Source organism: Zootermopsis nevadensis, unplaced genomic scaffold (genome assembly GCF_977971745.1).
Source record: "Zootermopsis nevadensis isolate Lab colony 2312 unplaced genomic scaffold, Znev_1.0 Znev_ptg000008l, whole genome shotgun sequence".
NCBI classification, from domain to species: Eukaryota; Metazoa; Arthropoda; class Insecta; order Blattodea; family Termopsidae; genus Zootermopsis; species Zootermopsis nevadensis.
This window is the reverse complement of record NW_028259140.1, coordinates 14,156,761-14,183,488: the sequence shown is the minus strand read 5'-3', so window position 1 is coordinate 14,183,488 and position 26,728 is coordinate 14,156,761. Positions and strand designations below refer to the sequence as shown.

General features: G+C 41.7%; 2 protein-coding genes across 2 annotated transcripts; one reads left to right on the top strand and one right to left on the bottom strand.

Moving 5' to 3' along the window:
* The first annotated feature begins 1,674 nt into the window (after positions 1-1,674).
* Positions 1,675-13,655, top strand: LOC147874473 (kelch-like protein 10). The gene is made up of 6 exons (XM_087345370.1): positions 1,675-1,826; positions 6,273-6,524; positions 7,818-8,097; positions 9,738-9,974; positions 11,147-11,319; positions 13,544-13,655. Exons 1-6 carry the CDS (start codon positions 1,675-1,677, stop codon positions 13,653-13,655), a joined length of 1,206 nt encoding a protein of 401 aa, XP_087201496.1.
* LOC110840909 (kelch-like protein 10) lies at positions 11,978-26,728 on the bottom strand. The gene is made up of 10 exons (XM_087345180.1): positions 26,480-26,728; positions 24,150-24,337; positions 22,615-22,866; positions 20,627-20,906; positions 18,937-19,173; positions 17,947-18,116; positions 17,461-17,630; positions 16,473-16,631; positions 15,357-15,543; positions 11,978-13,970 (listed from the first exon to the last, which is right to left on the bottom strand). Exons 2-10 carry the CDS (start codon positions 24,332-24,334, stop codon positions 13,823-13,825), a joined length of 1,788 nt encoding a protein of 595 aa, XP_087201306.1. The 5' UTR covers positions 24,335-24,337; positions 26,480-26,728; the 3' UTR covers positions 11,978-13,822.

Sequence of the window (26,728 nt, the reverse complement as noted above, 5' to 3'; positions counted from 1 at the left end):
GTTAGTCGTAACTCAGTAAAGTCCCAAAATTTTAAAAAATTTGCTTGCCGCATTTGAAAGTTGAACAGTGAACGAAAATTCTGACAGCGTGCAGAAGTAAAACGCCTGTCGTCATAACCGGCTCTTTTTAAATTCTAAATTACGCATGTCTTTTGAAAATCAGCCACGACACCTGATAAAATAACTCCACCCCACAAAGCATTCTTGTACCCAATCGGTAATAGTCTCCACAAACCTCTAATTAGATCACGTGGCTAATAAAATATGCTCGGTACGGAATGATTTTCTGGATATGGACACTTATTCTCAAGTCTTAGCTTTGTCTCCTTCTTTTTACCTTTAAGTTTCATTTTTACTTATCGACCTCTTAAAGCCGGGTCCACACTGACGCGCACTGCCATAACATAACAGCGGAACGCGAAAATGTGGACCCAGGTTTTTGCCCGAAATATTCAACACAGTAATGTCAATGAAATTGACCATTTAATTATTCGTGTTTTTTCCGTCTAATCACAAATGTATAGTATAAATAAAATTTATACATAAGATATTAAAATATCATTTACGTATTTGGTACATCTTTTTACTACATGTTTCGGTTACATCGAACCATCTTCAGGTGTAAAGTTAAAAGTTAAAAATTATAATCTTATAAACTAAAACTTAATTACTGTTGTTGTGTAACTTCTGATGATGTTTACTTCCAAATTCATTGGAGTGAGGGTATATTTTGAAGTGATAGTAGTTCAACATTGGCCTGTAACGCAAATAATTTAAAATATTTTTTAAATATTACTCAACTTGAAAGAACGAGTATAGAAGACAAAATGTAATAAGGTAAAAATAAATAAAAATGGAAGGTAAAATGTAAAAATGAACTTACCGAGGAAGAGCGTAGATATGTCTTGAAGGTATTCAGAAGTACTAACGTATCCGAGGAGAACTGGATCAATACTGATCACTTATAGAGAGAGTAGGTGAAAGGTGGTTGTTAGGGTTGGGGTCAAGCGTCTGGAGGACATTGAAGATGGGGTTATTAAGGTATATGTTATTATCGTTTAGGCAAAGGTTTTGTTTAAATATTTGTTGTATAGAATATTTTTCTATTGTATCTCTATGTCTTTTATTTTGTACTATTTTTAAAATATCCCTTGTTCCTGTTATTGTGTTGTATGCGTGTCCGGTATTCAGAATGTGTTTGGCGTATGCAGAATTGTCTTTGTTGTGTTTTATAGCTGCTATATGTTCTTTATATCTGTGGGTGAATATGCGGCCGGTTTGACCTATATATGTTAAAGGGCATTCATTACATTTTAATCTGTATATACCCGGTAAGTTGTATTGGTTATTTTCGTCTATTGGTGGTTTTTGTTTGAGGATGTTTTTTATTGTGTTTTTTGTTTTGAAAACTATTTTTATTTTATTTTCTTTGAACAGTTTTGTTATGAATTTGGTTTCTTTTCCTATATATGTAAAAGTGGCCCATTTATTTTGTGTATTTTCATTTTCGTTAGGTTTTGTTGTTTTTTTATGTTTTTATTGAACAAAGTTTGAGGTAAGGGATTTGAATTTATTATTAATGTTCATCACATTTAATGTTTTCATCTGCGTTTGTGAACTCGTGTAACAGAAGAGAAGAAAAATCTGTAACAGCGATCGACTGTTTTTCAGGAGATGGACTCAAACCAAATTCTGACCGAAGCATCGATCAATCTGAATAAGCTGAGAGAGGAGAACCTCTTGTGTGACGCGGTGTTGAGGTCGGACGACGGCGGCGTCTTCCGAGTCCACAGAGTGATTCTGTCGATGCGCAGCGAATATTTCAGGTTTGTTTATTTACTGACGTGGTTAATTAACACGTGAAATTAGGACATAAAAGACGTCAATTCGTATGTGAAATGTTTCATCCCCTTTGATGCAGAAATCTGTATTTTTATACGGCTGATTGTCTTTTGTTATTTGTTCATTGTCATGAAATCTCACGGCGGAGAGGGAGACGAAGCTGAATGCCTTCTGGGCGTTGCGCCGTAGAAAGTGAGTGGCATTTCAGACGTAATTACTGCCTTCTTTCCTTGACGATGGAGACAGTAAGCACGTCTGAAACGTCCGATAATTTCTACGAGACAACACGACGTGGGTGGTTCTTTGTACTAATTTTTAAGTGCGGTTGTACCAAGGTGACAGTCAATCGATCTGGGGGGAGAATTAGAATCCATTTCCAAACGTCTTGGTTTTAATACTTAAAGACGACCGACAAAGTCCAGAAGAAAGTTGGTAATGCCCGGAACATTGAGAGCTGCTGTCTTAAATATAATAAACTGTGAGAAGGAATTTCGTAATACATGTAAGACTTGAGGTTTTCACGGCGGTGAGTCTGAAGATTTCTGTCTTCTGGGTTGTTGCGCTGTGTAGTCTGGTCGATGTTAACCAACGTTTCAGAGTTCATACTGCCTCCGTCATCAGGGCGATGAGTATGAAGATTTCCGTCTTCTGGGTTGTTGCGCTGTGTAGTCTGGTCGATGTTAACCAACGTTTCAGAGTTCATACTGCCTCCGTCATCAGGGCGATGAGTATGAAGATTTCTGTCTTCTGGGTTGTTGCGCTGTGTAGTCTGGTCGATGTTAACCAACGTTTCAGAGTTCATACTGCCTCCGTCATCAGGGCGATGAGTATGAAGATTTCCGTCTTCTGGGTTGTTGCGCTGTGTAGTCTGGTCGATGTTAACCAACGTTTCAGAGGTCATACTGCCTCCGTCATCAGGGCGATGTATATGAAGATTTCCGTCTTCTGGGTTGTTGCGCTGTGTAGTCTGGTCGATGTTAACCAACGTTTCAGAGGTCATACTGCCTCCGTCATCAGGGCGATGAGTATGAAGATTTCTGTCTTCTGGGTTGTTGCGCTGTGAAGTCTGGTCGATGTTAACCAACGTTTCGGAGGTCATACTGCCTCCGTCATCAGGGCGATGAGTATGAAAATTTCTGTCTTCTGGGTTGTTGCGCTGTGTAGTCTGGTCGATGTTAACCAACGTTTCGGAGGTCATACTACCTCCGTCATCAGGGCGATGAGTATGAAGATTTCTGTCTTCTGGGTTGTTGCGCTGTGTAGTCTGGTCGATGTTAACCAACGTTTCGGAGGTCATACTACCTCCGTCATCAGGGCGATGAGTATGAAGATTTCTGTCTTCTGGGTTGTTGCGCTGTGTAGTCTGGTCGATGTTAACCAACGTTTCGGAGGTCATACTACCTCCGTCATCAGGGCGATGAGTATGAAGATTTCTGTCTTCTGGGTTGTTGCGCTGTGTAGTCTGGTCGATGTTAACCAACGTTTCGGAGGTCATACTACCTCCGTCATCAGGGCGATGAGTATGAAGATTTCTGTCTTCTGGGTTGTTGCGCTGTGTAGTCTGGTCGATGTTAACCAACGTTTCGGAGGTCATACTACCTCCGTCATCAGGGCGATGAGTATGAAGATTTCTGTCTTCTGGGTTGTTGCGCTGTGTAGTCTGGTCGATGTTAACCAACGTTTCGGAGGTCATACTACCTCCGTCATCAGGGCGATGAGTATGAAGATTTCTGTCTTCTGGGTTGTTGCGCTGTGTAGTCTGGTCGATGTTAACCAACGTTTCGGAGGTCATACTACCTCCGTCATCAGGGCGATGAGTATGAAGATTTCTGTCTTCTGGGTTGTTGCGCTGTGTAGTCTGGTCGATGTTAACCAACGTTTCGGAGGTCATACTACCTCCGTCATCAGGGCGATGAGTATGAAGATTTCTGTCTTCTGGGTTGTTGCGCTGTGTAGTCTGGTCGATGTTAACCAACGTTTCGGAGGTCATACTACCTCCGTCATCAGGGCGATGAGTATGAAGATTTCTGTCTTCTGGGTTGTTGCGCTGTGTAGTCTGGTCGATGTTAACCAACGTTTCGGAGGTCATACTACCTCCGTCATCAGGGCGATGAGTATGAAGATTTCTGTCTTCTGGGTTGTTGCGCTGTGTAGTCTGGTCGATGTTAACCAACGTTTCGGAGGTCATACTACCTCCGTCATCAGGGCGATGAGTATGAAGATTTCTGTCTTCTGGGTTGTTGCGCTGTATAGTCTGGTCGATGTTAACCAACGTTTCAGAGGTCATACTGCCTCCGTCATCAGGGCGATGAGTATGAAGATTTCTGTCTTCTGGGTTGTTGCGCTGTGTAGTCTGGTCGATGTTAACCAACGTTTCGGAGGTCATACTACCTCCGTCATCAGGGCGATGAGTATGAAGATTTCTGTCTTCTGGGTTGTTGCGCTGTGTAGTCTGGTCGATGTTAACCAACGTTTCAGAGGTCATACTGCCTCCGTCGTCATGGCGATGAGTGTGAAGATTTCTGACTTCTGGGTTGTTGCGCTGTGTAGTCTGGTCGATGTTAACCAACGTTTCAGAGGTCATACTGCCTCCGTCATCAGGGCGATGAGTATGAAGATTTCTGTCTTCTGGGTTGTTGCGCTGTGTAGTCTGGTCGATGTTAACCAACGTTTCGGAGGTCATACTACCTCCGTCATCAGGGCGATGAGTATGAAGATTTCTGTCTTCTGGGTTGTTGCGCTGTGTAGTCTGGTCGATGTTAACCAACGTTTCAGAGGTCATACTGCCTCCGTCATCAGGGCGATGAGTATGAAGATTTCCGTCTTTTGGGTTGTTGCGCTGTGAAGTCTGGTCGATGTTAACCAACGTTTCGGAGGACATACTGCCTCCGTCATCAGGGCGATGAGTATGAAAATTTCTGTCTTCTGGGTTGTTGCGCTGTGTAGTCTGGTCGATGTTAACCAACGTTTCAGAGGTCATACTGCCTCCGTCGTCAGGGCGATGAGTATGAAGATTTCTGTCTTCTGGGTTGTTGCGCTGTGTAGTCTGGTCGATGTTTACCAACGTTTCAGAGGTCATACTGCCTCCGTCATCAGGGCGATGAGTATGAAGATTTCTGTCTTCTGGGTTGTTGCGCTGTGTAGTCTGGTCGATGTTAACCAACGTTTCGGAGGTCATACTGCCTCCGTCATCAGGACGATGAGTATGAAGATTTCTGTCTTCTGGGTTGTTGCGCTGTGTAGTCTGGTCGATTTTAACCAACGTATCAGAGGACATACTGCCTCCTTCATCAGGGCGATGAGTATGAAGATTTTTGTCTTGTGGGTTGTTGCGCTGTGTAGTTTGGTAGATGTTAACCAACGTTTCAGAGGTCATACTGCCTCCGTCATCAGGGCGATGAGTATGAAGATTTCTGTCTTCTGGGTTGTTGCGCTGTGTAGTCTGGTCGATGTTAACCAACGTTTCAGAGGTCATACTGCCTCCGTCATCAGGGCGATGAGTATGAAGATTTCTGTCTTCTGGGTTGTTGCGCTGTGTAGTCTGGTAGATGTCACCCAACGTTTCAGAGATCATACTGCCTCCTTCATCAGGGCGATGAGTATGAAGATTTCTGTCTTCTGGGTTCTGCGCTGTGTAGTCTGGTCAATGTTAACCAACGTTTCGGAGGTCATACTGCCTCCGTCATCAGGACGATGAATACATATTTCATTGTTAGGAGAGAATCTTTCGAGAATTTGTGCATACTTTAATCTGCTTGTTTTAAATAAAGATGCCCTATGTTCTCGAAATGAGGAATGAATTATAAGCGTGAGCCATTTTTTCTTTTCTCCAAGAGACGTTTCTCACGTCTTGTTACGAGCTGTGTTTTCCGACAACCAAATCTTTCCATTTGTCTTGCGCTGCAAATCCCTTAATTTGTAATAGGAAATTGTTTGGTGGTTGGTGATAATTTCTTAAAGGCCGCGTAGAAACATTGGCTTTCCTTTTAAGTTGTTTATTGTCGGGAAAATATTTTGACAACAAATAATTTCATATTACGAACTGATCAATCAGTGGAATGTACAGCCCGCGATGTATGTTGAAATATTTGCGTAGGCTTTATAATTTCTGTAGTAGTTGTTATAACCTCAGATTTCTCTTGAAGGTGTCAAGGGTATGTAAGAAATTCTATAGTACAAATGTTCGCTGCTTGCTTCCCGATTTTTAGGTTAAATTCTGTTAAGCCTTCGCCCGCCCTTTACGCTCTCGCAGTTAATCTGGTCCCATTCGTACACATTCTGGGAATTTTTTAATTATTCTGCTAACAAAAATTCATTCACCACATTGACAAACGGATACTTTTATTTGGCTACGTGAGTCATAAAAACTTAAACTTTATGCGCATGACTTGTAATTTTCTGCTCGCCGTTTCTCCAAATCGACGTTTCAGGACTCTCTTCACGACATCACTGCACTCCAGTGAGGTGACTGATGTTCTCCTCCACGGAATTAGCTCGGAGGAGATGACCCAGATACTGGATTATGTTTATTTTCGCGAGGTGGACATCCACTCCGACAATGCGCGTCAGCTGCTCGAGACGGCTGACTACTTGTGGGTACCAGGCGTTACTGAACTCTGCTGCGACTTCCTCATGGACGCGATAGACGCCGACAACTGTATCGGCATCATGCAGTTCGCAAGGTAATTGATGTTCATTTGTCATTTGCTGTGAAGCCAGCCTTCGTCGCTGGAGCAAAACAGCTTTACTCAAGAGAGCAGCCGAGTGCCAGGTCGGAGATTAAAGCCTCTGACTGAGGACTGGGAAAATTATAAATCGTTGTAGGTCAGGGCAGATCTGATTTAACTGCGTATGTTTTGAGCGTCATTATGACCAGCAGATGAATAATTTCACCTTGTGGAACGTTAATCACGATCTATTGCAGGGTCATAATTAAATATGTCTTCCTCTCGAATTCCTTTCTTCTTTCTTTCTTTCTTTCTCTGCGGAATTCCTTGCTGCTGACATAATCCTCCCAACAACAAAATCAACATTCAGTCCCACATCTTTCTGCATACTGCAAAACCTCTGTTAACCGAGCCTCGATTATCCGATTCCCGCAATAAGCGACCGAGTTTCAACCGGATCGGTTGCGATTGGATTCCACCAGCGAGAGTGTTTAAGTCGATGGCCACGCGGTACAGTTCATTAATCTAACCTCACTCCAGATTTTGCTGATTATTATGAACACTTCTGGACATTTAGAGAATTGGTTAATATCGGGCAAAGACAAGAAACAACCCGCTGGTCCCCGTAGATGATAAACCCTTACTCCTTCTTGTTCAGGACAACATAGCAAGCAAATCAACTGACATCGGCAGAATCACACCAGAACCTCCAGTTCAAGCGATGGACAGAATTACTGATAAATTCACTATTTTAGTACAGGGACTCCCTTGAACAGCGCTCACGAGTGACTTTTGCCGTCGGCTTTTGCGTTCGACATGCCCTCATCATTTGCTGGCGACTAAAATCTGTATTGAGTCTCAACTTATTTGTTCAATTCCATGTCCACGTTCCCCTTTCCCCCGCTCATCAGACACGTGGTTCCCCCCATTTAGTCCGGTTACACGAGGTTTCACGGGATTAACACACGCAGTTAACAAAACGTCGTTTCGCCAATGTTAAGGCCAGAATTCAAAATTCTACACTCCTCATCTCACTGCCTTCTTCACTTGCGTACGCCATGCCCTTGTTTCAACCTATAACCATATAGCGAGGACCAACGGGCATTACCTTCAGAGCCGAAAATTTTCTATTTTGGCACGGTTAAACGGAGCGTCTCTCAGCGTTGCCTCTCCACGTGTCTGCTCTCAGTCTCGCTTATTCGGGATCCAAAGGGCTAAGATAAAAACTGCAGGCGAAATACTGTGGTGTGCAAATAGTTGAGAATTCAGTTCTTGCTGCAGTGTTTAATTGTACCTTCGCTGCCGCAGGTTACACTCCTTAGCCGACCTCGAGACTCAATCTCGACTCTTCGTTCAACGCAACTTCGTGGAAGTGTTTCAGCAGAGCGAAGAACTGCTGGAACTACCTGTAGAGGAGCTGCAAGCGATAATCGAGGACAAGGAACTGAACGTGAGGGACGAGAGAGTTGTGTGGGAGTGCATTCTCCGGTGGATCAACCACGACCCGGACAACAGGAAAGGTCACATCGCGGGCCTTTTGAAGGGCGTCAGACTTGGACGACTTGATGCAAAGTATTTCAAGGAGACGGTCAGTATGCCCCTGAAATCGTGGGTGTTTATGGGAAGTGAAGCCCGCGTTTTCAATTCCATATTCACACGTGTTCGTAACTAATTAATGCAAATTGTGAGCCTTTTTCTTCGTCACGTGTAAGCCCGTCTGTCTGTCTGTCCGCAGTTCCAGCTCGAGAACGTCTAAACGGATGTTTATTAGATTTAATATTGATTACCTTTAACGGAATCTGTTGACACATTCCGATTCTGGTTAAAATCTTACAATAACAACGTTTAAAACTCCACAATGATTTGAATGCCTCTTTCCGCGCAAAATTTCCTGCGTAAGAAATCCCCAGATTCACTTAGTTGCCATGGTTACAATAACTTCCTGTGGAATGCCGCTGGTAACACGCTCGCATACGCGTGTGTGCGTGCAAAACAAATATTCGATTCGTCCTTTTATGCAGAAATGTTGTTCGAGTTAATAATCGTCTTTTATTTATCGTCTCTAATTTTGAGAGTCCGTCTGAGCTACAATCTTTGATTGAAGTCTCAGCTTTCATTAAGATCCATTACGTGTTTCAGTTCAACTACAGCATTCCACCGTCAACTGCATTGAAACGCCCACTCAGCTTGAATAGCAAAATCCTCCAACAGATAATTCACGTCTTCTGGCGCAGCGTTCTACTTAACCAAAGATCCCATTGCCATAAGAAGCTTATCTTAGCTGCTCTAATAATTTCAAGTATCTCCAACGATGAACACTTAGCATGATAATCTTCAGCTGATTGACCATATAGGGACAACAGATATCCGAAACGTTCAACAAGATAGATTCGTTTTACATCCAAAGGAAAATTTCCCGAGGGGCTTCAAATTCATAGACAGCTTTAACATTCAAATATTTTAAACGTAATCTTACAACTTAAGATATTCCTTCTTCCATTTCATCATGCGCTTTAACCCGAGAGGAAAAAATTTTCTATTCAAGGTCAAATGCCCTGTGATTTCAGACACTCGCCTCTTACGAATATTTGTGAAACAATCGCACAGATTCATGAAAATGTTAACTGCTTCAAGTGTCTTTACAGTTTATCATTCGTATCTACTAGTTTCGAACACTTAAAGAGAACCAACTGACGATGACCAATTAATGTCGAAACATGCAATGGCTCTTAATAGACATTGAGCCCATAATCCACGAGGTTGTGTTGACGGCCCTTCCGCCCAACCACCAACATGCAGAAGGTTGCCTCCCTTGAAACTCGAAGCAACTAATTGTCATAATTTTCTTTGATGCTACGTAAATTTGACAATTAATTAAAGTTATCGAATCAAAAAGAATTTGGTGATCACACGGGAGAGACGAGAAATAAATTACAATTTTGAATGTAAACCAAATTCAGCCATTACAGAAGGATTTAGATTTCGGTTGAAACACATTTCAATACTTTTCTCTAAGATCGATTTAACCTTGATTTCGCTTCTCTCTACAACCCGTGCATTTCTTAAGAGCGTCGTTACATAAACCAAAATGCATATTTTCCTGTATATACCACAGTCTATTTCGGCGATTCCCCAACCAAATTATGTGTGAATTTAATGTGTTCTCTGCAATTGAACATGGCATCCCTTCCTAAAAGTCTATAAGGTCCACATTGAACTGTTCAACAGGTGTCAAAGCACCCGTACGTGACGGAAAATGAGGCGTGCAGCCCCGTGATGTCAGAGACGCTCGCGTTTCTGCACGACTCAGAAATGATGATGGAAGGAGACAAGGACTTCGTGTCACCAAGGATTGCCTACCCACGAAACCCACAGGACATTCTGTTTGCTGTTGGTGGGCGTCGCGACGGAAGGGTGACACATGTGATCGAAGCGTACGACGCACTTGCTGACCGGTGGACTGTGGTGAGTTGCACGAATTTCTACTCTTACTGTGCCTTGTTAAATGACGCCTCCGAGAAAAACAACTTTTCCTCCTTTTTCCTTATTTTCACCAAGCAATCGTTTATTTACGCTTAATTACAAGCAGCTCTTAGCCTCTTTACTTCGTGTTCGTTTATTTCCATTGCACTGAACACTTTTTTAAGAAAGGCTCCAAAGACATGAATTAAAAGTTGTCACTTGAACCACGGTTCCGGAGAATTTGACGTAAATACGTCTATACGGAAAGGAAGTTTATATATTGGCTTTATTAAAAATATTTCCTTTATACATCCTTTACAATTGAGATAAGTTTGATTAAGACTTTGCTTATTTAACTTCAATTAGTTACGCTTAAGATGGGTCTGTGGTAGATGAATGTAATGTTTTATAGATAACAATAATGCTGAGGAGACAGATGAGGTTTTCTAGGTAACATAACAAAGAAGTTACACTTTTTCGTTTCCCTTTTTCGTTCCACTTTTTTGCCGAATGACCCTTCCTCATAGACGTATTTACGTCAAAATAATAAATAAATTAATTACACACGTGCTAAGTTTCACGTACAGTGCAAGTTCTAATAGGAATCGACGAAGGATATGAAGTTTTCCTTAAATACTGCTTACAATAAGCGTCCGACTTCAACTGTCATGGCAACCTGTCTGCTGATTTTAGACATCGTTGATCGTCAGTGGATTTCAACGTAAGAAATGAAGCACTGATCGGTGTCGATGTTGGCCATCTGCGTGGTAACGCCTCATGAATTAGAAGGCTTTGGGGTGGGGTGGCGGACCTACTGCCTCCAGCTTTGCGTCGATAAAACCCCAAACACCAACATCTGTCTTTGTCATCGCACGAACCTGAAATGTCAGCTGTTGATCAGAAATTAATTCTACGTTTGTCTGTCGAACTTGACGAGAGCTTCTCTTCGGGTCTTCCTGTTTCCTCCGCCTCTCATAATTCCACCTTTGCTCCAAGTTAATTTCTCACGGTCTTTGTCGAGTGCCTCCCTCCACGGGGTAGCAATTTCGGTCCACAGTTGGGGGTTGAACCTCTGCTCCGTTAGTTGGTCGCCTGAACTCTAATGTAAGGACTTCACTTCAATAGACCGAATGACCCAAAGAAACATAAGAACATAACGTATCCTTCCTGTGCAGGTGGAGGGGGTCGACTGGATCAGTCCGCGAGCCAGCCATGGCACGGCAGTTGTCGGTTTCGACATTTACGTCATCGGTGGTTTTGACGGCTGGGATTCATTAGGCTCATGTTTCTGCTTCAACGCTGTTACGAAGACATGCCGCGAGGTGGAGTCTATGCTTATTAAAAACAGGTAAGATGCAGCTTGGTAACTGATTAAGTCCTTAGAACAGAGTCCTTCTTCAAAAGCTGATAGTCGCTCTCTTAGTCAAGATATAAATGCGGGCAGGGATATAAAATTGTACCACTCACATTCAGGAGCATCGTGCAAAGTGTGAATAGGTCGGAGAACTTTTGCGACAAAGTTGGCTTTAAGAATGCGATTTGCTTGTTAATTCATTTGAGTTAAGATTTAACAATGACGAGCGAACAATTGCGTTCAGCAAGAGGAAATGAATCTGAATCAGCAATCCAGAAACATTGCTAAATTACAGGGAAGTATCAGAGCACACCGAATTATTTTTTTGGTAAAGTCAAGTTTATCCACAAGGACCTAGATCTATTTACTGATTTTTTTTAAATGTGTTTGAGGATTTTGCTGAAGTTACTCTTAAGGGCATGAGAAGTAGAGTCTTTTTCGATTTTTGTGCTCTCAGATTATAATTTGGCTTACAGTTCTACAGGCAGAAGCGAAGGTTTGCGTGATTTTTGTTAGAGGCACAAAAAGCACTTGTAAATAATTGACTAAATCAGGGTTGTCCACCTTTTTCCTCGCTCAGGCTATAATAGTTTTCCTTTTCGACCCAAGGGCCATGAAACTCTTCCTGTCACTAATTTTGCACCCTTTGCGGCTGGATGTCGGACTGAGTCCGCCACGAATTCTACGATTTTTTTGCGTGATCTGGAGTCAAACTGGTAAGCCTTTGTGTACCTGATAACAGGGGAATTAGGCAAAAGAGAAAAGTCGTCTTATTGTGACACGTGTCCATGGAAGCCAGGACAGGCGAAGGAAGAAGTCTATGGAAAAATCTTACGAGAAGAAGAGATAGGACACATTCCGAGGCACGCAGGATTGGTTAATTTGGTAATGGAAGGGGAAAATTATAAGGGGAGACAATGATTGGAATTTTTGAGGATGTGGGCTGTAAAAAATACGTGGAAATGAAGAGATTGGAGAAAGATAGGCGAAAATGGAGGACCGCATCAAACCAGTCGAAAGACTGATGACAGAGAGAGAGAATTTGCAACACTTTATTTCCTCTTTTAAAAACAAAATGGGTCTTCATGTTTCACGGCATGCAGGAAGCTCTCGACCAACTCAGCACATGGCACAATTACCCGGTATGTTGGAGCAACTCAGCCAAATTTAATTTTGCAACGTTTTTTAAATATCACACGTAGATCAGAAATCGATACAAAATTCACAGTCTGTTGCCTTCATAATGACGTTTTTGTAAACGATGTTCATGGATCTTCCCCTAATACCATGAAGATGGTTTCGTAACTCGAAATATGACGCCACAAGTAGATTCATTTAATACAAGACGCAAAGAGAAACTGCTGTATATTGATGAATGGTAATATTTTAGATAAAATGAAACGTCTGTAAAATAATTAATTTGAATAAGACTTCTTGAGCAGAAAATAACGAGGAGAAATAATTTTTCCTTCTTTGCTGCAAACAATATTTATTTTTATTTTTGTAGCTCCTACATCAATTCCTAGTTTTGTACATAATTCTCGCAAGGAAAGTAATTAACATTAATGTGTTCGTCGTGGTTGGAATCAACTGCAAACTACTGATTTTCCTGTGCCAGTCCAGGTTCGTAGTTCTAGTCCCGAACGGGCTGAAAGTTAAGATGAAAAGATAACCAGACTTTGGCATATTAATCCGGTTTGTACAAACGAAGGAGGCGCGATGAGATTATATTTGGAACGCCTTACTTCATCCAAATGTGAATGATTTTATGAATTTTGGCTTTGTTAATTTGTTGGATTGGAAGAGAGTTGGATTGGAAGAGAGTAGCTTCAACGTCTTTCCTCGAGACCTTCCGTGACACTCACAAAGCTTTCGCCTCGTAAAAGTTGTTTACGAGCCTTTCCAGATATAGAATGACGGTTGCCCTAGTACAGACGCCTCACTACGACTGGGACCAATGAAATTCGAATATGGCTTTTCGGAGCGTTTCCGATGTTATGGGGTGATTTTGGGGGACGAATCGGATCGCCATATTAAATACAAAATTTAAGAACGGTTACGAGTTGCGGGGGTATTTATATCGTGATTGTGTTGTGACGGGGCTCTCAAGTTTTGATCTTCAAGTCGTGCAGACGTGTTTTGTTCGCAAAGGTTGAGTACATAAACAGCCGAATCATTGCACTGCCTGAATATGAACATAATTGTGTCTTTGCATCAGTGTGTCTCAATTCGTGAATAAATTGAGTGATTTCAACAACAACAACTGTGTCTTCAAGAATTGCACCAGCTCAGCGACTTCGCTGCCCTCCCGCGAGCGCCGCTCCAATTAAGGCCTCTCCTTATATTCCCTGAGAGTCGGAGATCCTCGCCCACCGACTGAATCTATGTCAAGATATCCTGAGAAAACCTTTAACCCTCTCCGCGCACCGAAGTAACAAACGTTTTAACCGCACCAGCGCCGGCCTAGCTACTGGGTTTGAACCCAGCAGAAGGACGGTTACATTCCGAATCCAACATTTTTTTTGCATTTCTCCTCCATCAATTCGTCTCTGTGGTTGTAGGCGTAATCGCGTGCATTCGGTAGTTTCTTGATGACACAAGTCGACATCTCGTATCTACGAACATTCATGTCTGCCGCCGCGTACCTGAAATTTGAAATATTAATTGTGAAAATAAACCCTCTTCCATCTTCCACCAGTGTTATCTACACTCAAGACAATTTTTATCACATTTCGCGGACACAGTTACAGAAAATATGTATATATACTTTTACTTTTGGGGTTCTAAAATATCAGAGATTTCGGATAGAATAAGTATAAAAGAATTATCTTTGGGAGTCATAAAATGTGTTGACCTAACAATATCCATGTCTGATGGGTTGGCTCTGCCTTTATGTAGGATGGGAAACTGCTTGAAGCTAAGGGCACAGCTTCCACCTAAATGTCGTTGAATATAATTTGTTTCCTGACAACCTTAACAAAATTCCCCCAATCGGAATTCAATGCACGATTGCCAAACCATATTTCAGAACAGTTCCCACGTGATCTTTCTTTCACTCATGCACATAGAACAATGGCCAACGCGCTATTATAACGAAATATATTTTATTACAATCAGAGTGGAGGGAGAGGTTATAACTATTTTAAAACGCTGTCAAATGACTTGTGTTCTGCGCTAGCTACGTTTCGTACACTTCATTAAGATATGAACTTCGGTCAGAATAATAAATTTAATCACACGCTTTCTTTGGAGAGATACGCGTGTTTTGTTTCAGACATGCGCCTATGACAATATTTCCCTCTTTTAGCAATATATTTTCAACAAAATTTTGTCCCACCAAAAATAGTTCTGGAGAGGTTCTGCTAGACGTAAAACAGACAAAAACCAAGATTAAATGAATTTCTGCGGGATTTCTGGCTCTTGCACAAACAAGTATGAAGAAATTTGTCTTCTGGGATGTTTTTGAAACAGCGTACCAAACCCGTCAACAGATGGCAGGAGACTGCATGGTCAAACACGCCAAGAGACAGCCATTTTAATAATAAACGTCCATCAGAAATGGGAACATGAGACGGTAGGCGTCGTTAAACCTGAAACTGGCCTAACACTTCGATGAAAGCGAAAGATTATGGTGATGCTGATGTGCTGAACGCCAGACACTTCCTGCCCAAGAGAGTGCCACTGATCAAAGACACTTGGTCCAAGAGCTTCTTATTAGTGCAGTCTCAGCTTTCGTCTGATTAGCATTTCCTAGTCATTCGCCCTCTGCTTTAACCAACCAGCTTGACCGCAACATCGCCCTGCCTGCTTTCATTCTACCCCTTTCCTCTCAGCCATCTTTCGCGCGTTTATTCAAGGCCCTGAGTAAGCAGTAAGAACCTTTGAAACGTCGGTCAGTTTCTACGACACTACATGGCGCAGGATCCGCAAGATCGCAGTTATTTTTACCGGAAATGATTCACTTCCTAGAGCTTTTCAAAGGTAACAGTTTGTGATTATACAGCCCTGAACAACCAAACAAAGAAACAAACCATCGATTTTCCTTGCCATTGAAACATATGACGTGGGGGTAGAAGTCGTTCTGGTTAAAATAATCATAGATGACGAAGATCATATCGTCCATCACTTCTGCGCAACTTGAATAGCTGTCCATGTCAGGGATTTCGATCCACGTGTCTTCTGCAGGATCGTACTGTTCGCTACTGAGAAGGCCTCCTCCTGCACACACACACATTCCGTAACAGGTCACAGCATATAAAAAAGCTGCCAAACGAAACTTATTCTAACCCCATTCAGTGGGGCCCATCTTGATATTTATTACTCTGTCAAATGGCCACGAAATATTTGAACTTTACAGAACCACAAGATTCTTTACCTTATTCACAAATGTCTGTAGTTGAACCCTTTCCAAATACTCGAGTTACTTAAAACATTTTAATATTATCCTTCCTTTTACGCCAATGTATCACAAGTAGTATCTTTTCTTCAAGATTATCAATTACAAATTTCTAGATGTTTGTATTTCCCGTAAATTCGATGCTTCACACTCCGACCGTCTTTACGCTCTTAAAATTTGTTATTCCGTAAACGGAAAGAATGAATGAAATACAACGAAGAAAATTCATTCCCTCTTGCATTGTTAGTATTAGTTCCAGAAACAGCTACAATTTTATTTTCGTACTTGTAGCATCAGGAAATTGCGCCTGACATCTGTTTTCTGCTTCATGAAACTGCGTGCAAAAATAGAGTTCAACAACAACAAAGACTGCGAAGGGACTGCTTTAAACTATCGGATTTTTGGGGATAACAGCGCGGCAAACTAAAATATCCTTGCTACAAGAACAAAATATTTACCTTTAAAACTGGGACTGTGTGACAAATGGGGCATAATTTACTTGAGATACCACAAGAAATTGTTAGTTAGTTAGTTAGTTAGTTAGTTAGTTAGTTAGGTCTTCTTTTTGGAAGAATGTAATCGAAACCACGAATCGGGGATAAAATTACTGAAAAACTAACTCAGTGATGACGGGAGAAAATTTCTGTTCATAAAATCTCAGTCACTCAAAAATACCAGAAAAACATTTCAGAAACAGCAATTTCTGTAAGAAGGACAGAGCAGCATCACTCAGAATGTCCAGAATTCTCACCTAGGGCGTACAGACAGCCGTGGAACTCGACGAAAGAAAAATAGTCACGTCCAGAAAGCATTGGTGCAACGAACGTCCATTGGTCGGTGTCTGGGTCATAAACTTCCACCGAGTTTAGAAAATTCTCAATATTACTTCCACCAGCGACGTATATTTTGTCTGTAAAAACAAATTGACCATATGACACGAACTGTACACATATTTGGTGTAGGCAGTGGCATTAAAACTGGTCCATACAGATCACAAACATGGGACAATCCCTACTTAAATTTGTAAATCTATTAATGACCCCTTCGTGTCACAGAATCTGCCTCTGTTCATCTGTTTCTTTGTTTCGAATGCAGACAATCAGCGTGTCAAAAGAATCGAGAGTAACTGATGAAATTTAACATAAACAGCATAAAGTGCCTAAATTAATGATTAATGGAAATGATGGTAAGTTACATCGTCTGTGAAACGAATTTTATCAAATTTGGTACCAGAGATGTACGGTACGAGCTGCTAAAAGGTGCTCTACATTTATAATATAATGCGCTATTTACTTGAGATTATTAACCGTCTCAAAAACATATTACATCTGTATTATTTGAGAGCCAGTTTGAAGGTTGTTTGCACTCACGCCTAGTGCACACTAAAAGGCGGAAGACGACGCACAGGGACAGCTTACGAGAGCAGAAGAAACCATCACGCACTTAGAACTTCAAGCCTTTGTAATCTGTGAAGTAACGTAGTCCGTAGCACGGATAAAAGGAATAGATAATAAATTAATATGGGACGATGGAATGAAGGAAACAATATTAAAAGCGAAGAGGAATGCTTTGATGATGAGGGCATAATGTTCGTCTGAAACGTCGGCGGAAGCCAAACGACAGCCATCTTCGTACCAGCCACCGTGAGACTCTCAAATCTCGCGATTCCTTCAACCGTTCTTGCGTTTTTACACGCGGGCAGACAATTCACAAATTTCTGTTTCACAGGATTTACGTACCATTCAGTACAGCCGCACCTCCACCGTATCGTTTTGTGTTCATGGGAGCGATCCACGACCACTGGTTCGCCTTGCAGTCGTATCTTTCCGCCGTTCTGTGAATCTGATCATCATCTCGACCGCCCATGGCGTACACTGAACCTCGCAGAACTGCCAAACCTAAAGCCAATCTGAAACGATATAAGTACACGCTCTGCTATGCTCATTTATTTCTGATGGAGATGCATTTCCTCTAGCAGAAAGCAATTGTTCGCTCGTCATTGTTAAATCATAATTCAATTGAATTAACAAGCAAATCGCATTCTTAAACCAACTTTGTAGCAAAAGTCCTCCTATCTATTCACACTTTCCTCGATGCTCCTGTATGTAAGTGGTACAATTTTTCAGCCCCTGCCCGCATTTATATCTTGACTAAGAGAGCGACTATCAGCTTTTGAAGAAGGACTCTGTTCCAAGGAGTTCCTTAATTACCGATCTGCATCTTACCTGATTTCATTCATAGGCGCCACCTCGCGGCATGTCTTCGTAACAGCGTTAAAGCAGATACATGAGCTTATGACTTCCAAGCCGCGGTAACCACCGATGACGTAAATGTCGAAACCGACAACTGCCGTGCCATGTTGGGCTCGCGGACCGATCGAGTCGACCACCTCCACCTGCAGGAACGACAGGTTATGGCTTTATGTTTCTTTGGGTCATTCGGTCTATTGAAGTGAAGTCCTTACATTAGAGTTCAGGCGACTAACCACCGGAGCAGAGGTGCAACCCCCAACAGAGGACCGAAATTGCTACCCCGTGGAGGGAGACACTCGACAAAGACCGTGAGAAATTAACTTGGAGCGAAGGTGGAAACAGGAAGACCCGAAGAGAAGCTCTCGTCAAGTTCGACAGACGAACGTAGAATCAATTTCTGATCAACAGCTGACATTTCAGGTTCGTACTTTGGCAAGGACAGATGTTGGTGTTTGGGGTTTTATCGACGCAAAGATGGAGGCAGCACGTCCCCCACCCCACCCCAAAGCCCTCTAATTCACGAGGCGTTACCTCGCAAATGGCCAACATCGACACTGATCAGTGCTTCATTTATTACGTTGAAATCCACTGACGATCAACGATGTCGAAAATCAGCAGACAGGTTTCCATGACAGGTGAAGTAGGACGCTTTTTGTAAGCGGTATTTAAGGAAAACTTCACATCCTTCGTCGATTCCTATTAGAACTTACATTTTACACGAGACTCAGCATTTGTGTAATTCATTTATTTATTATTTTTAATTCATGTCTTTGAAGCTTCTCTTAAAAAATGTGTTCACTGCAATGGAAATATACGAACACGAAATAAAGAGGCTAAGAGGTCCTTGTGATTAAACTTAAATAAACAATTAGATAGTAAAAATAAGCAACAAACGAAAAGTTAATTTTTCTCGGAGGCGTCATTTAACAAGGCAGAGTAAGAGTAGAAAGGAGTGCAACTCACCACAGTCCACCGGTCTGCTCGTGCGTCGTACGCTTCGATCACATCTGTAATGACTTTGTCGCGATGCCCACCAATAGCAAAAAGAATGTCCCGTCGGTTTCGCGGGCTGGCAATCGTTGGTGTCACGTATTCATTGTCGTCCTTCGACAAACTTTTCACGTCGTCCAGAAATTTTAGCGCCTCCGAGATCACGGGTCTGCACGCCTTGCTTTCCGTCACGTAGGGATGCTTTGAAACCTGTTGAACAGTTCAATGTGAACCTTATAAACATTTAGGAAGAAATGGAATGTTCCATTGCAGAGGAGACAAGAAATACACACATAATTTGTTTGGGAACTCACCGAAAAAACTGTGACATATACAGGAAAATGTGTTTTTTTGTTTATGTAACGACGCTCATAACAAATGCGCAGGTGTTGGAGAGAAGCGAAATCAAGGTTAAATCGATCTTAGAGGAAAATATTGAAATGTGTTTCAACCGAAACTTAAATACTTCAGTAAGGGTTGCGTTTGAGTTACTTTCAAAATTGTAATTTATTTCTCGTTCTCCCGTGCGAGATGCACGCTGCGATAACCACATTCTTTTTGATACGATAACTTTAATCAATTGTCAAATTTACGTAACATCGAGAGAAAATTATGACAATTAGTTGCTTCGAATTTGAAGGGAGGCAACCTGCTGCATGTTGATGGGTGGGTGGAAGGCCCGTCAACACAACAGCGTGGAATATAGGCTCGATGTTTATTAAGAGCCATTGCATTTTTCGACCTTATTTGGTCATCATCCGGTGGTTCTCTTTAAATATTCGAAACTAGTAGATAGGAATGATAAGTTGTAAATACATTTGAAACAGGTAACGTTTACATGAAAACGTTTGATTTTTTCACACGTATTCTTCAGAGGTGAGTGGCTGAATTCACAGGGCATTTGACCTTGAATAGAAACTTTTTTCCTCTCGGGTTAAAGCGCATGGTTAAATGGAAGTAAGAATATCATAAATTATATGGCTGCTTCGTAAGATGACAGTTACCATATTTGAATGTTAATGCTGTCTATTAATTTGAATTTCGGATATCTGGTGCCCCTATGTGGTTGTTATAGCAGCTAAGATACGCTTCTTATGGCGTAGGATCTTTGGTTAAGTAGAACGCTGCGCCTAAAGACGTGATTTATCTGTTGGAGGATTTTCCTATTCAAGCTGAGTGGACGATTGAATTTAGTTAACGGTGGAATGCTGTAGTTGAACTGATCTTAATTAACGCTGAGACTGTAATAAAAGATTGTAGCGCAGACGATGAATAAAATACGATTATTAACTCGAACCACATTTCTGCATAAAATGACGAATCGAGTATTTGTTTTGCACATACACACACACATGCGAGCGTGTTACCAGCGACATTCCACAGGAAGTTATTGTAACCATGGTAACTAAGTGAATCTGAAGATTTCTTACGCAGGAAATTTTGCGCGGAAAGAGGCATTCAAATCATTGTGGAGTTTTCAACGTTGTTATCGTAAGATTTTAACCAGAATCGGAATATGTCAACAGATTCTGTTAAAGCTCATCAATATTAAATCTAATAAACATCCATTTAGACGTTCTCGAGCTGGAACTCGGGTGAATATGGAATTGAAAATGCGGGCTTCACTTCCCATAAACATCCACGATTTCAGGGGCACACTGACCTTCTCAAGGAAGAAATCTTTGTCAAGTAGTCCCAGTCTGACGCCCTTCAAAAGACCCGCCATGTGACCTTTCCTGTTGTCCGGGTCGTGGTTGATCCACCGGAGAATGCACTCCCACACAATTTTCTCGTCCTTTACGTTCAGTTCCTCGGACTCGATTATCGCTTGCAGCTCCTCTACAGTCAGTTCTAGTAGTTCTTCGCTCTGCTGAAACACTTCCACGAAGTGGTCCTGAACGAAGCAACGAGCGTCAGTCTCGAAGTCGGCGCAGAAGTGAAACCTGCGACAGCGAGGGTAAGAGCCGACTGAAAATCGATCTCCTTCGGACTCTCACACAATGAAACACTGCAGCAAGAACTGTATTCTCAACTATTTGCACACCACAGTATTTCGCCTTAGCCCTTTGAAGCCCGAATCAGCGAGACTGAGAGCCGACACGTGGAGAGGCAACGCTGAGAGACGCTCCGTTTAACCGGGGCAAAATAGAAAGTTTTCGGCTCTGAAGGTTCCCAGGCAATGCCCGCTCGTCCTCGTGAAAAGGTTATAGGTTGAAACAAGGGCACAGCGTACGCAAGTGAAGAAGGCAGTGAGATGACAAGTGTAGAATTTTGAATTCTGGCCTTAACCTTGGCGAAACGACGTTTTGGTAACTGTGTGTGTTAATCCCGTGAAACCTCGTGTAACCGGACTAAATTGGGGAACCACGTGTCTGATGAGCGAGGGAAAGGGGAAAGTGTCCATGGAATTGAACAAATAAGTTGCGGGCGTGTCGCACGCACAAGCCGACGGCAAAAGTCATTTGTGAGCGCAATTCGAGGGAGTCTCTGTACTAAAAGAGTCAATTTATCAGTCATTCTGTCCATCGCACGAAGTGGAACTTGTGGTGTGATTCTGCCGATGTCAGTTGATTTCCTTGCTATGTTTTCCTGAACAAGAAGGAGTAAGAGTTCAGCTTCTACGGGAACCAGCGGGTCGGTCTTTGTCTTTTCCCGATAATAACCAATTCTCTAAATGTCCAGAAGTGTTCATAATACTCATAAAAATCTGGGTATGAGGTTAGATCGATGAACTGTACCGCGTGGACATCGCTTTAAACACTTTCAGCGGTGGAATCCAATCGCAACCGATCCGGTTGAAACTCGGTCGCTTTTTGCGGGAATCGGATAATCGAGGTTCGGTTTACAGAGGTTTTGCTGTATGCAGAAGAATGTGGGGCTGAATGTTCATTTGATATTGGGAGGATTATGTAAGAAGCAAGGAGTTCCGCAGAGAAAGAAAGAAAGAAGAAAAGGATTTCGAGAGGAAGACAGATTTAATTATGATTCTGCAATAAGTCGAGATTAATATTCTACGTGGTGAAATTATTCATCTGCTGGTCAAAATGACGATCAAAACATACGCAGTTAAATCAGAAAATTTAAATTACAGGGACGTTTATAATTACCCGCCAAACATTATAATTTGCCCAGTCCTCAGTCAGAGAATTTAATCTCCGACCCGGCACTCGATTGCTCTCTTGAGTAAAGCCCATTCGCTCCAGCGACGAAGCCTGGCGTCACAGCAAATGACAAATGAACATCATGTCGCATATGGACCCTCCTGCCATATATCAACCCTTCATACATGTAATTGGGTATGACTGTATGTAGTGTTTGTTATTTTTAGTTATTATTAATAAATACCTGTAATCGTTAACATATTGTAAGGGTCAGTAAGCTACAGATGCTACAAGCCAGACTGTGGAGATAATGAACCATAAAAATGGTAAGAAGATTGCTATACAAAAATCCGATTATACTAATACCCCACGCGTCTCTAATTAAGTGTGTCATCCTACGGTAAACCCCCGCACCTGTTGATGAGTATTTGCCCCTCCGGCACAGGACACACTTTTAATCCCCTTTATAAACCACTGTCTGTAAGCACCACGCGGACTACACCGGAATTCACCACCGAACGCCATCCTTCGGGATACAACAATCAATTACCTTGCGAACTGCATGATGCCGATACAGTTTACAACGTCCATCGCGTCCATGAGGAAGTCGCAGCAGAGTTCAGTAACGCCTGGTACCCACAAGTAGTCAGCCGTCACGAGCAGCTGACGCGCGTTGTCGGAGCGGATGTCCACCTCGCGAAAATAAACATAATCCAGTATCTGGGTCATCATGTCTGAGCTGACTCCGCGGAGGAGAATATCAGTCTCCTCACTGGTGTGCAGTGTTGTCGTGAAGAGGGTCCTGAAACGTCGATTTGGAGAAACGGCGAGAAGAAAATTACAAATCATGCGCATAAAGTTTAAGTTTTTATGACTCACGTAGCCAAATAAAAGTATCCTTTTGTCAATGTGGTGGATGAATTTTTGTTACCTGAATAATTAAAAAACTCTCAGAATGAGTACGAATGGGACCAGATTAACTGCGAGAGGTTCAATAGCGGGCGTAGTCTTAACAGAATATAACTTAAAAATCGGAAAGCAAGCCGCGAACATTTGTACTATAGAATGGCCACCCTCGTTTCTTACATAACCTTGGCTCATTCAAGAGAAATCTGAGGTTATAACAACTATTACAGAAATTATAAAGCCAACGCAAATATTTCAACATACATCGCGGGCTGTACATTCCACTGATTGATCAGTTCGTAATATGAAATTATTTGCTCTGTCAAAATAATTTAACCGACAATAAACAACTTAAAAGGAAAGCCAATGTTTCTATGTGACCTTTAAAAAGTGATCATCAACCAGCAAACAATTTCGTATTACAAATTAAGGAATTTACAGTGCAAGACAAACGGAAAGATTGTCGGAAACTGAGAGAGGGGCACAGCTTGTAAGAAGACGTGAGAAACGTCTCTTGGAAAACAGAAGCAATGGTTCACGGTTAAAATTCATTTCTCATTTCAAGAATGCACCGCATCTTTTTTTAAAACACAAGCTGATTATCGTATGCACATATTATCGGTCGAGTTTCTCCTATCAATGAAACATTTCTCGCGATTTCTTTGTTACAGTTTATTATATTTCAGACAGAGCAACTCACAGCATCCTTCAGTGTTCCGGGCATTACCAACTTTCTTCTGGACTTTGTCGGTCGTCTTTATGTATTAAACGCAAGACGTTTTGGAAATGGATTCTATTTCTCCCTCCAGATCGATTCACTGTCACCTTGGTACAACCGCACTTAAAAATTAGTACAAAAATCACGTACGTCTTCAGGGATGTTGTCTCTTAGAAATTATCGGACGTTTCAAACGTGCTTACTGCCTCCATCAAGGAAATAAAGCAGGAAGTACGTCTGAAATGCCACTCAGTTTCTACGGCGCAACGTCCAGAAGACATTCATCTTCGTCTTCCTCACCGCCGTGAGATTTCATGACAATGAACAAATAACAAAAGACAAATAGCCTTATAAAAATACAGGTTTCTGCATCAAAGGGGATGAAACATTTCACATACGAATTGACGTTTATCATGTCCTTATTTCACGTGTTAATCAACCACGTCAGTTCATAAACAAACCTGAAATATTCGCTGCGCATCGACAGAATCACTCTGTGGACTCGGAAGACGCCGCCGTCCTCCGACCTCAACGCCGCGTCACACAAGAGGTTCTTCTCTCTTAGCTTATTCAGACGGACCAATGCTTTGGTGTACGTGAACCTGCCGCCGACTTGAAAACAGCTGCGACTTTGGTTTGACTCCATCTCCTGAAAAAATAGTCCATCGCTCTTAAACGTTTTTCGTCATACCGATGCGTGTGCACATCAACTGAGAGTGACTGAGAGGGAACACGATACTGAGAAGAATATCTGGTCCTGCGAGAGAATTACTGACAATGGAATGGCGAAAACTGAGTAATATGGAGCTCTATAGATCTCTTCACTAATTAATAAATTGTAGGATGTCAGATCAAGGGTGATTAGATGGGCGGGGCATGTAGTACACATGGCAGGGACAAGAAGTGCAAGTTTTTAATCAAAAGACCTGAAAGGAAAAGGTCAGTTGACAGTCCTATGAGTTGCTGTGGTAATACTAAAATGGGTCTTAGAGAGGTGGGGAACGATGGTGTGGATTGACTTCATCTGCTTGTGGACGTAGCTTAGAGGCGGGGTCTTGTAAACACGGGCATGAAACTTTATGTTTCTTAAAAGGCGAGCCATTTGATTACCTGGGCTACTGTTAGATTCTCAAGCAGGGCTTCGGCTCCATAGATTCAGTTTGTTTCTTTGTTATAGAAATGCCTGTTGAGATGCAATACAAAATGTCAAAGATCTAAATGTGACATATAAGAAACTAACTAGACGGCTTATGGAACACGAAGTTTCAACACCGAACTAATGAAGCCCTCCATGAGACCCTGCCCTGGGCCAACAAAATCCAGTCTCCTTCAACAACCTTTCTCCCATAGATCCTGCCTAAGGTTATCCTCCCATCTACGTCTAGGTCTCCCCAGCGACCTCTTCTCCTCAGGCTTTCCAAAAATACCCATTGCACACCTCTTGTCCCATCGATGCACTCCACATGCCCCGTCAATCTCACTCTTCTCGACTTAATCACCCTGAAGATGTGACTGATTTAGACAATATTAAGTCATTACTCGCATAAAGTTAAATCTTCTTATATGTAAACTACGTAGACATTGCGTATAAAATATCAATGTAATCTATAAAGTCTTAGATGCCTCTACACTGGTGAACCGATTTTAAAAAATTACGAAAATAATATGCCGTAGAAATTGCGTGACCTTTGATGCAGGACCAGGCAGTTAAATAAATTTTGGAAAAAGAATGCTACGCTTTTTCATAAGCATAAAATTTTCGAGTTCTTCTCTCTCTGTAGAACTAAAAGTGCGTAAGAACTTACATGACTAAGGACTTTCCTGCCTAAGTTACACATTTATATAAACCACGAGCACAATACGTCATTTAAGTTTATCAAATGAACGCGAGAATTACAGTTGGGAACAGTCACAAAAGCTCTAATTTGTTCTAACGCATGCGTAGATCAAACCTAAATGACGCTACTCACAAACTGCAATGTGCAAGATATTCTGTGAAAAGTCAATTGGTACTCGGCTCGTGAAAGAATAGTCCACTTCCTTTACTGAAGCAGAAGGTTCATCATCCTATCCTGAGCCAGTTGCATCCAGTTCTCTCCATCGAGTCCCATGTCCCTAAGGCCCTTATTAATGTAATCCTCCCATCTACGTCTAGGTCTCCTCAATAACTTGTAAACACACACCCCTACACACCCACCTAACAACATCGGGTGAGGAGCTCGTCATGCATTTTCTCTATTATCTGTCCCACTCCCGGTTTGGGTCCAGACATCTTCCTCAACACTCTGGTCTCAGAGCCCCTCAGTCTATGTTCCTCCCTCAAAGTGAAAGACCAAGTTTTGCACCCATAAATTCTTTGCACTCAATAACAGCAAACATTCCCAGGATTTAATCTGCTAATGCAGAGAGATTTATCGATAATTAGGCTTGTAAAATCGAAATAAAAATTCTTCAGATTTCCATTAAACGCTTTAAAAATGTCGATGTATCGAGATATAAAAAGTGTTAGAATTATTGTTCAGAATATACACCCCACTTCTTAGCATTCATATATTTTTATTAAGATTCTGGGCTACGAAACTCATTATTATTCTTTTAAAATTGTAAAATGTTAATTGCCTACTGGAATTTTGTTTAACTATCAATGATGCCGTGAACGAACAGAAGTTAATGTAATATTACTTGAAAGTGTGTTAAAAAAAAGACAAGCCTAATTCTCTTACACGAGTTCACAAATGCAGATGAAAACACATAAATGTGATAAACAATAATAATAAATATGAATCCTTACCTCAAACTTTGTTCAATTGTAAGAGACCACGATGTCCACCGGTAATTATCAATTTAATCAAAACTAAATTGGAGTATCACAGATTTCTTAATAATTTCTATATAAGAAAAGAACTTGTGATGTTCTAAAAGGATTTTAACAGCACAAAATTGTCTAGTCCACGACGCACTTCTTCTACAACCGATTCACAGCAAAGCTCTTTCCGCAATAACGAAAGCGGATTGTTGACGGCAATAATGTAACACAACA

Bases quoted from the DNA above. Each gene is read 5' to 3' on its own strand.
- LOC147874473 (XM_087345370.1), top strand. From the start codon at position 1,675: ATGGACTCAAACCAAATTCTGACCGAAGCATCGATCAATCTGAATAAG. The intron at 6,525-7,817 runs GTAATTGATGTT...TCGCTGCCGCAG, and splicing joins GGCATCATGCAGTTCGCAAG to GTTACACTCCTTAGCCGACC. The intron at 9,975-11,146 runs GTGAGTTGCACG...CTTCCTGTGCAG, and splicing joins TTGCTGACCGGTGGACTGTG to GTGGAGGGGGTCGACTGGAT.
- LOC110840909 (XM_087345180.1), bottom strand. From the start codon at position 24,334: ATGGAGTCAAACCAAAGTCGCAGCTGTTTTCAAGTCGGCGGCAGGTTC. The intron at 15,544-16,472 runs GTGAGAATTCTG...GTGTGTGTGCAG, and splicing joins CGGCTGTCTGTACGCCCTAG to GAGGAGGCCTTCTCAGTAGC. The intron at 13,971-15,356 runs GTTTGTTTCTTT...TTCAAATTTCAG, and splicing joins AATGGCAAGGAAAATCGATG to GTACGCGGCGGCAGACATGA.